The sequence below is a fragment of the Rutidosis leptorrhynchoides genome, chromosome 5 (assembly GCF_046630445.1).
Source record: "Rutidosis leptorrhynchoides isolate AG116_Rl617_1_P2 chromosome 5, CSIRO_AGI_Rlap_v1, whole genome shotgun sequence".
Lineage (NCBI taxonomy): Eukaryota > Viridiplantae > Streptophyta > Magnoliopsida > Asterales > Asteraceae > Rutidosis > Rutidosis leptorrhynchoides.
The window spans coordinates 46,750,987-46,762,739 of record NC_092337.1 but is presented as its reverse complement, the minus strand read 5'-3'; the positions used below and the strand labels follow the sequence as shown (position 1 = coordinate 46,762,739).

General features: G+C 32.9%; 1 protein-coding gene across 1 annotated transcript; it reads left to right on the top strand.

Moving 5' to 3' along the window:
* The first annotated feature begins 9,203 nt into the window (after positions 1–9,203).
* LOC139848589 (uncharacterized) lies at positions 9,204–11,515 on the top strand. Its single transcript, XM_071838315.1, has 6 exons — positions 9,204–9,872; positions 9,959–10,010; positions 10,580–10,669; positions 10,812–10,876; positions 10,994–11,152; positions 11,465–11,515. Exons 1-6 carry the CDS (start codon positions 9,276–9,278, stop codon positions 11,513–11,515), a joined length of 1,014 nt encoding a protein of 337 aa, XP_071694416.1. The 5' UTR covers positions 9,204–9,275.
* Positions 11,516–11,753: the final 238 nt, after the last annotated feature.

Sequence of the window (11,753 nt, the reverse complement as noted above, 5' to 3'; positions counted from 1 at the left end):
ACAAAGGGTACAAATTATATATACGTTAAGTTTAGTTACCAGGGTGCTCAATTTCGTAGAATATTTTGATAAACGTTTCTGGATGAAACAACTGAAATCTTGTGATCCATCTTTATATACAGATTATGCGAAACATACAAACTATGAACTCACCAACCTTTGTGTTGACACTTGTTAGCATGTTTATTCTCAGGTTCCCTAGAAGTCTTTCACTGTTTGCTTATATGATAGACAAGCTATGTGCATGGAGTCTTATATGGCATATTTTTCAAGAAAATGTTGCATTCACCAATTCATCATCATGTACCTTATTTTGACTGCATTGTCAACGGAAGTACTATTGTAAACTATTATATACGGTGATTGTCTATATGTAGAAATCATCAGATGTCGAAAACCTTTGATTTAAATATTCATTTATGGTGTGCCTTTTCAAAAGAATGCAATGTTTACAAAACGTATCATATAGAGGTCAAATACCTCACAATGAAATCAATGAATGACGTGTTCGTCCATATGGATTTGGAGCGATCGTCACACGTAGCGTACTTCACTTTGTCTCCTTCAGCACACTTACTTATCCCAAACACCGATTCAACTTTCTCGGTCCACCGTTTCAATCCGATTGGTCCTTCGGTCCCATCAAATTCTGAAGGTTTGCAGGCAGTGAATTCCTTGTAGGAGCATCCTACACGATTTCTTGCGCCGTTAGCTGTATTCAGTGTTGTAAATCTCCTGAGATCTCCCCGAGATTATTCCGAGATGCCGAGATCTCCCTAAAAAGTCCAAACGAGATCTCCCCGAGATCCGAGTTCTCCAACCTTGGCTGTATTGCTAGATTCAAAGTTATTGTTGGTATGTAGCGCGGCCTGTACTATGGCTATGTTTGAAGCAAGAAAGGCACAAATTCCTCTTCGCTCATATTCAAGGTGTGTCGAGTAGTCGGTTCCATTTCCTTCAAAATAGTCAAATGAAACAATTTAATCATACAGAATATTAAGAGTAGTCAATAGTATCTCGTAGCATAATATGAACTCATTTATAAAAGCTTTTTCTTCATATTAGCGTTTTATAAGTTTAAATTCGGGTACTACCTACCCGTTAAGTTCATACTTAGTAGCTAATATACAATTCAACTACTACAATTCTATATGAAAAACTGATTATAATAATATATCACATACAAATATTCTTCAAACTTACAACTTCGCTATATTACATATAACATGAAATATAGTACACTATGATACAGGACAGTTTTGAAGATAAATCTAGTTAATACGCAAGTTGTTCAGCAAAGGAAATAAAGACACATAATTCATAAGTTCAGAAACAAGTCATGCATTCTGGTTTTACTAAGACGACTTCCCATCCTTGGTCTTGTGGAAAATAACCGTTATGACCATTAGCTAGGCAGCACGTTGTAATGTCGTCAAAAGGACGAGGGTTTCGTAATGTCCAACAGCCCCGTAATAATCTAAAAACCTTGTTTCTCACCCCAACTACTGAATCCGTCACTTGTGGAAAAGTTTTATTTAAAAGCTGCAATCCGATGTTCTTTTTTTCACTTTGGTAAGAAGCGAACATCACTAACCCGTAAGCATAACATGCTTCTTTATGTTGCATGTTAGAAGCTCTTTCTAATTCACGAAATTCTATGTTGGGATATGTTGAGTCAAAATAGGTTCTTAACCCGTAGCGTAAAATTGCATTTGGGTTCCCCGCATTTAACGCTTTAAAGAAAACACGGCGTAACTTAAAGTCTCCCCAATGTGATATACCCCACCTATCAAAGGAAAGCCTTTTATAAACTAAGGCATTTCTGGAAAGTCTTTCAAATATTTGACAAATTAATTTCGCCATAACTAAATGTGTTGATGAATTCTGACCGACTCTAGACAAGATTTACTCAATCATATCCTCTGGTAGGTCTTCTAAAATATTCGGATGTCTACCCTTAAAGTCCATTTTGTTTTAATACTGTAAAATAGACAAGGATTAGATTCGTAAAAAACAAACAATACAAGCAATTTTTACATAGAACATAAAAGTACAAGCACACTACAATACATTTATTACACAACATGCTCACACCCCTCTAATCTGAATAACTGGTTTCTTCTTCTTCGGACTTGGTTCTTTTTCCTAATCTTCTAGGGATATATGATGTTCCTCTAATATGAGTCATCGTTTTCCACATTAGTTTAGAAAAACCTGGTGGTTTAGAGGTTCCCGGATTATTGTCACGATATTGAAAATACGGGTGTTAACGGTACATATAAAGTTCATCTGGGTCGGAATCAGATTTCTCTATTTTGATGCCTTTTCCCTTATTATTTTCTTTTGCCTCATTAAATTGGGTCGGGGTAATTTCTATAACATCATCAGAATCCTCATCAGGATCCGATTCATTGGAAAATTGGTAATTTTCCCAATGTTTTGCTTCCTTAGCGGAAACACCATTGACCATTATTAACTTTGATCCATTGGTTGAGGATTTTCTTTTATTTGACCGATTTTCTGTGGTTCCTACTATTCCCCCCTCTGGAACCTCTTCTTCTTCCGGTTCCTCTTCTTCTGGTTCCTCTTCTTCCGGTTCCTCTTCTTCCGGTTCCGTTTCCTCTTCTTCCGGTTCTTCGGGAACTTGTGAATCTTGCCAATATATATTCGACTCTTCGTTATTATTAGGTGAGTCAATGGGATTTGTGCTAGAGGTAGACATCTATCACACAATATCAAACATGTTAAGAGATTAATATATCACATAATATTTACATGTTAATAATATATAGTTTCCAACAAAAATGTTAAGCAATCATTTTTAAAGAAAACACGGTCGAAGTCCAGACTCACTAATGCATCCTAACAAACTCGATAAGACACACTAATGCAAATTTTCTGGTTCTCTAAGACCAACGCTCGGATACCAACTGAAATGTCCCGTTCATATTGATTATAAACGTTCCATATTAATTGATTTCGTTGCGAGGTTTTGACCTCTATATGAGACATTTTTCAAAGACTGCATTCATTCTTAAAACAATCATAACCTTTATTTTATCAATAAAGGTTTTAAAAACATTACGTAGATTATCAAATAATGATAATCTAAAATATCATATTTACACACGACCATTACATAATGGTTTACAATAGAAATATATTACATCGACATATGTTTCTTGAATGCAGTTTTTACACAATATCATACAAATATGGACTCCAAATCTTGTCATTATTTTAGTATGCAACAACGGAAGCTCTTAGTATTCACCTGAGAATAAACATGCTTTAAACATCAACAAAAATGTTGGTGAGTTATAGGTTTAACCTATATATATCAAATCGTAACAATAGACCACAAGATTTCATATTTCAATACAAATCCCATACATAGAGATAAAATCATTCATATGGTGAACACCTGATAACCGACATTAACAAGATGCATATATAAGAATATCCCCATCATTCCTGGACATCCTTCGGATATGATATAAATTTCGAAGTACTAAAGCATCCGGTACTTTGGATGGGGTTTGTTAGGCCCAATAGATCTATCTTTAGGATTCGCGTCAATTAGGGTGTCTGTTCCCTAATTCTTAGATTACCAGACTTTATAAAAGGGGCATATTCGATTTCGATAATTCAACTATAGAATGTAGTTTCACGTACTTGTGTCTATTTTGTAAATCATTTATAAAACCTGCATGTATTCTCATCCCAAAAATATTAGATTTTAAAAGTGGGACTATAACTCACTTTCACAGATATTTCCTTCCTTGGAAATAAGACTTGGCAACGGATCGATTCACGAACCTATACAAATATGTACATATATATCAAAGTATGATCAAAATATAATTACAACCATTTTTATTATGTTTTAAAGATTTGAGTGTATTAAGTCAGCTGTCCTCGTTAGTAACCTACAACTAGTTGTCCACAGTTAGATGTACAGAAATAAATCGATATATATTATCTTGAATCAATCCACGACCCAGTGTATACACGTCTCAGGCTAGATCACAACTCAAAGTATATATATTTTTGGAATCAACCTCAAACATGTATAGCTAACTCCAACATTACTGCATATAGAGTGTCTATGGTTGTTCCAAATAATATATATACATGGGTCGATATGATATGTCAAAACATTTACATACGTGTCTATGGTATCCCAAGATTACATAATATATTAGAATACATGTATAATACAATATAAGTTAGCTAGGATATGATTTTTATAGATTTGTTAAACATTTCCCGTAGCTAAAAAGATCAAAAATATCCAATCTTGTTTTACCCATAACTTCTTCATTTTAAATCCGTTTTGAGTGAATCAAATTGCTATGGTTTCATATTGAACTCTATTTTATGAATCTAAACAGAAAAAGTATAGGTTTATAGTCGGAAATATAAGTTACAAGTCATTTTTGTAAAGGTATTCATTTCAGTCGAAAGAACGACGTCTAGATGACCATTTTAGAAAATATACTTTCACTTTGAGTTTAACCTTGATTTTTGGATATAGTTTCATGTTCATATGAAAAATCATTTTCCCAGAAGAACAACTTTTAAATCAAAGTTTATCATAAATTTTAATTATCCAAACCAAAACAGCCCCCGATTTCACTATGACGGCGTATATCCGATTTTATGGTGTTCATCGTGTTTCCAGGTTTTAAATCATTAAGTTAGCATATCATATAGATATAGAACATGTGTTTAGTTGATTTTAAAATTCAAGTTAGAAGGATTAACTTTTGTCTGTGAACAAGTTTAGAATTAACTAAACTATGTTCTAGTGATTACAAGTTTAAACCTTCGAATAAGATAGCTTTATATGTATGAATCGAATGATGTTATGAACATCATTACTACCTCGATATTTCTGGATAAAACTACTGGAAATGAGAAATATGGATCTAGCTTCAAAGGATCCTTGGATGGCTTGAAAGTTCTTGAAACAGAATCATGACACGAAAACAGTTAAGTAAGATTTTCACTCGAAATAAGATTGTTATAGTTGTAGAAATTGAATCAAAGTTTGAATATGAATATTAACTTGAATTAGAAAGATAATCTACTGTAAATAACAAAGGTTCCTTGATCTTAGATGATTACTTGGAATGGATTAGAAAGCTTGGAAGTAGACTTGCAAACTTGGAAGTATTCTTGATTTTTATGAAACTATACTTATGGAATTTATGAAGAACACTTAGAACTTGAAGATGGAACTTGAGAGAGATCAATTAGATGAAGAAAATTGAAGAATGAAAGTGTTTGTAGGTGTTTTTGGTCGTTGGTATATGGATTAGATATAAAGGATATGTAATTTTGTTTTCATGTAAATAAGTCATGAATGATTACTCATATTTTTGTAATTTTATGAGATATTTCATGCTAGTTGCCAAATGATGGTTCCCACATGTGTTAGGTGACTCACATGAGCTGTTAAGAGCTGATCATAGAGTGTATATACCAATAGTACATACATCTAAAAGCTGTGTATTGTACGAGTACGAATACGGGTGCATACGAGTAGAATTGTTGATGAAACTGAACGAGGATGTAATTGTAAGCATTTTTGTTAAGTAGAAGTATTTTGATAAGTGTCTTGAAGTCTTTCAAAAGTGTATGAATACATATTAAAACACTACATGTATATACATTTTAACTGAGTCGTTAAGTCATCGTTAGTCGTTACATGTAAATGTTGTTTTGAAACCTTTAGGTTAACGATCTTGTTAAATGTTGTTAACCCATTGTTTATTATATCAAATGAGATGTTAAATTGTTACATTATCATGATATTATGATATATAATATATCTTAGTATGATATATATACAGTTAAATGTCGTTACAACGATAATCGTTACATATATGACTCGTTTCGAAATCATTAAGTTAGTAGTCTTATTTTTACATATGTAGTTTATTGTTAATACACTTAATGATATATTTACTTATCATTTAGCATAATTAATCAAGTGTATCAATATCTTAATATGATTCATATGTACCTAGTAAGACGTTGTTATAACTATAATCGTTATATATATCGTTTTCGAGTTTCTTAATTTAATAGACTCAATTTTATGTATATAACTCATTGTTAAAATACCTAATGAGATACTTACTTATAATAAAATCATGTTAACTATATATATAACCATATATATGTCATCGTATAGTTTTTACAAGTTTTAACGTTCGTGAATCACCGGTCAACTTGGGTGGTCAATTGTCTATATGAAACCTATTTCAGTTAATCAAGTCTTAACAAGTTTGATTGCTTAACACGTTGGAAACATTTAGTCATGTAAATATCAATCTCAATTAATATATATAAACATGAAAAAGTTCGGGTCACTACACTACATATACGTTAAATTTTTTTACTACACATAAAAAAATAATACTCCGATTTATCTATTTATTTACTTACATTGCATTTCACTATTAAAAACAAGATATTTTAACTTTAGTTAACAATTTTTTATTTGATTTCACTAATAATACTCCGATTTAACAATTTTTTATTTTACTTTATTTGGTAAATGTAAAATTTTATAAAAAAAAAATTTCCTTGCAAATGTATAAAATGTATTAACTTATCATTACCCTTGAAGTTGAAATAGAAGATAGAGTACGGACATTCAAACTGGCCTTGAAATCAGTAAATAGATGTGTTGGAAGTCCATTGGTGAAGATATTGACACATTGAGAAATGAAAAACTGGAACAACTCTCGTTGCAATTGGATCACACATAAAAGATGTGTTTTGTGCGTTGGTGTTGAACCAGATTGACATAATGATGAAAATTGAAAATAAATTCACATTGTCGCACTAAACTAAAGTAGAATTGAACAATGGAAAGTGAAGCTCACGAAGTAAGTTGAGCAACAACATTTACAAAAACTTGGTTTTCAACTCCACTACTTGATCGAAACATTGTAGCTTGGTGTCTAAAAGACCAGTAAAAAATATTATCATCTAAAAACACACAAGATCAGGATGTAGGATGTAAAGTGTCATGATAATCTCTCGAATCAGCATTAGAATAAGCGATAAGCTTAGTGCTTAAAGATGCATTCAATTCAAGATTATTATCAACTGAACCATAAAGGTAGCACACTATCCATTTAGGGTATGTTTGGCAAAACTAGCTGGAAGCTGCAAGCGTTTAGCTGCAGGCGTTTAGCTGCAAGCGTTTAGCTGAAAGCATTCAGCTGAAGCTTTTTAAATGTATTTAATTGTTTGACAAAGTATCTGGAGCTGTTATAAAATAAGTAAAATGACAAAAATAGACACTAGAAAAAATACTTAAATATCATTATTTTAGTTTAATAAATCATAGTCATTACCAAATAACCGAAAACATATATAATACTACTAATAACCGAAAACATATATAATACTACTAAATTATTAATGACGATCATTCCATATTGAAGTAGCAATATTGTTACGAACATATTTCATCTCATTCCTTCTTCCTTCAAATAGTCCTTCGGTGCGTATGTCATGATTATTAACATCATTAAGCTCATCTCGTGGTATGTAATTTGGATGTTCATCGATTATTGCAAACATGAAATCTTCTTGACTATTAGTACGAATGTAGTTATGCAATGCAAAGGTAAAGTAGCTGGAGCTGTTTAAGAAAAGGTAAAATGACAAAAAAAGACGCGCGATAAAAACCCTTGATGATAAATTAACATATGTACGTGACTTTCGATTTTGATAGTTTTTTTTAACACCGCTTCCTTTTTAATTATTTTTAGAACCACTTCATCATTTTATAATGGGAGATGATTCTCACACACACTTTTTTGATCCTCACACACCTATTTTAACTTTTTACTCTTCTAATAATACTTAATTGGTGTGTGAGGATCAAAAAAGTGTGTGTGAGAATCATCCCCCTTTTATAATATAACCTTCAGTATGTGTTCACTCAAGTTTTGAAGGTCACGTGTGTGTGTGTGTGTGTGTGTGTGTGTGTGTATATATATATATATATATATATATATATATATATATATATATATATATATATATATATATATCTTAATTACACAATTTTTATTGCATGATTGACACGACCTTTTGCTTCTTTATAATTAACCATGAAGGTATAACGTATATATATGTATTGGATAAATATACTTGGGACGACATGCTTAGTCAGCATGAATATTTAAGTCATAAGAACATGAAAAAGCTCTTGCCAAATCTTAAACGCTACCTCTAGGAGCGTTTCAAATAAAAGCTTTTTCACCTCACAAAAAGCTTGAAGCTATCATCACCAAACAAAGCTTTTATTTTTAATAGGAGCTTTTTCTTAAAAACTAAAAGCTAAAAGCTCCAAAAATCTCACCGCCAAACATAGCCTTAACTTTAACAAATTGAGGCTCTTTTTTAGTCATGCATAAATAAACATAAATGTTGGATAACACATGTAACTTCGTGCCGTGTAAAAGTTAAGTAATGGAGAACTCTTTTAAAAGTACGAAGACTAGTCATTACATGTTTTTTATAAGGAGGTATTATTTGTAGAAGTTAACAGTGACATTAGAATAATAGTCGTATAATCCAATGGTGTTCACATTTGTGATATTTTGTTTTGCAAAAATTGCACATCCCTTCTGCACAGGGGCGAATTTAGAGGGGGGGCAGGGGGCGCCCGCCCCCAGTCGATTTTGAAATTTTAGTGTAAAAATTTGGATTTTTTTCATTTTGCCTCAAACCCAAAAGCCATTTGCTCCAAAATCTACATATTTTGCCTCAAAACCTTCAAATTTTGCCCACAATTCTCTAAATTTTGCCCCAAAACCTTCAAATTTTATCCAAAAACCTTCAAATTTTATCCAAAAACCTCAAAATTTTGCCTAAAAACCTCCAATTTTTGTCCCAAAAACTCCGTATTTTGCCAAAAAAGTTGCTACGGTTTTAAAAAAAAAATTCGTCTCCGGTGAAGAAAAATCCTGCTTCCGCCACTGCTTCTGCAGATACATATATCCACTTTTTTTACAACTGTTTTTTGGAGAAAAAAAAAAAAAAAATCAAGTTACTTCCGCCGTAACGTTTGGGCTTTCTAACGACGTTATATCCGTTAAATCACTGCAAACCTTTTACTCTTTAAAAGGTTTATTATGTACTAACTAAAAGTATAGGGGTTATTACGTCAATGCGATATCTTCTTTTCTGAATCTTTCACATTTTAACCTCGACTACCATTGAAGAAGAAGATCAACAAATCAATGGAGGAAGAGAGAGCAGCAGCGTACTACGAAGAGCTCACTCGTAAAGGCGGTGGAGCCGCCCGTTTCAAGCAAGGTCTCGGATTCTCATCTTCTTCCCCCGCCGGCGACGGAAACCGTAACGACGCCGTTCCGGCCAGAGGCTCAGCTATTCCGTCGTCTTCTTCGTTCCTCAGCAGCTTCGTCAAAGCTTCGAGTCCTTCCAATTCATCTGATGTTGTTCAGAAACAAGTGCAAATTGAATCGATTCAAAATAAGCTTAAGAAAAAACCTAATTCTTCTTCTTCGTCTAGGGTTTCAGATCGTAGCGATAGAGATTACAGAGATAGAGATAGAAATAATAGAGACAGAGATAGAGATAGAGACGTAGACAGAGATAGAGACAGATATAGAGATAGAGATAGAGATAAATATAGAGATAGAGATAGAGACAGAGACAGAGATAGAGATCGGGGAAGAAGGGAGAGGAGTAGAAGTGTATCGCCGCGACGGTATCGGAGTTCGGAGAAGAGGAGGGATGATGATGATAGGAAGCCTAAAAAGGAGAAACCTGGTGGAGTTGATTATGTGAAATTGATTCAAGGATATGATAAGATGGTATATAGATATAAATTATTATGTATTGAATTCATTTGAGTGCTTTATGAAGTTACTTGTGTTATGTTTTGTGTTGTTGTTTATAGTCACCAGCTGAAAGGGTGAAAGCTAAGATGAAACTACAGCTTTCTGCTACGGGTATGTTAATGTTAAATGATGACGTTTGCTTTACTGAATTATGTTAACTGATATGCAACAACGTGATTGTCAATATTTGATCTGCTTCAGCTGTTAGAATGCAATAAGTGTGAATCTTTGTATCCATTTGTTTTGGTTTATGTATTTAGTTGTGTAATTATGATTGTTCTTTTTATGTTATAATATAGATCAAAACTCAAAAGTATGCCTTTTGTTAAAATCTGAGTCTGTAAAGATAGTTTTGTGGAACTAAGAAATTGTGAATAGAGAAGAATTTAGGAGCAGCAGACTTTGGATAAACCAAAAAAAGGGAATACTCTTAGTTTTTACTATTCATTCAAGAGTCAAAACTAATATGACTGACTATATGAGCTAAACTGTCTTATTGTTATTATCAAGTTTTGACCTACTATTTACTCGTTTTCTACATAACTAAGTTTTAGAATTTACCTCGTTAGGGAATAAAGATAACTTAAAGTGACACATTTATAAGTAAATGGGTCCAAATTTTCAGTAATACTTATCAGTCCCTAATAGTACCTAAACTATATGCGCTATGTAATATGCAGCTAAACAGGATGAAGCAAATGGAATGGGCTCTGGATGGGAGAGGTTTAACTTTGACAAAGATGCCCCTATTGATGATGAAGAGATTGAAGGTTATCCCTATATCCTTATTTTTTTAACACAATTAACTTTTTGGAGATTACCTTTTGATCATTAGTTCATTACATTTCGTAATCTTTTACTGCAAATATTGGTCGTTGTCGTACTGTTATTATGCATTCATGCCTCTTTCAGCTGGAGACGATGATGTAGATTTAGTGAAGCACATTGGCCAAACTTTTCGCTTTTCTGCTGTGGAGGTAGTTCCCTTTGATGCTTTTTTTATACAAGTGTTCCTGTTAAACAGTATCCTAAAGATGCAAATTTATCAAGGTATTTTAACTTTGGATATTGATTGTATATTTTATAATATGCAGGCCAAAAGAGAGGAGAAGATTAAGGCTACCCATGATGAGGCTATGTTTGGAAGTGCATCTTTTGCATCACATGTTGATACCGACAGTGAAACAGAAGGAAACGATCACACAAGAGAAAGCCCTGAAGCTGCTCCCGTTGCAAGTCTCATAAGCGATCAGGTGTGTGAGTTTTAGCACATTTAGCATATTGTAAAGGTGCAAGTTTGGTTACTTTGGTCACCTGGTAATGAATCAAAACAAGTTTGGGTCAGAACGGGTCATTATTAGTTTGGATCAAGTTGGGTTGGCCCATTTTGTTAGATGTTGAATGCATTAGAATGGAACATTTGACCTGTTTGAGACAAATAGTTAATAATGATAATAATGGGCAGTAAAAGAAAAATAAACCTAACTTGACCTATTCATAAATAAATGGCTTGGAACCAAAGTTTGATTTCATTATAATGAAACGTTTGATTATCTTTGGTTCAGGCTCGGTCATTGCAACAAGGCTCGTGGCGTGATCGTATACGCAAAGCATGAGTGAAGATGAATTGATTAGTTCTACTCAAGTCTAATCTATAATTATAGCCTGTATGTGTAGAAAGTTTTTAACCAATTAAAAGTTCTTTTATTGTTTAATGTAATGTATTGTAATTGATGGTATTTAAAACTTCAATAGTTATACTTGGGAAACCAGTTTTTGACCAACCAATTGTCCTGTGAAACTCTAATTAGGATACCTCTGGAGTCAACAAAAGCTTCTGGTTTAATGCATACA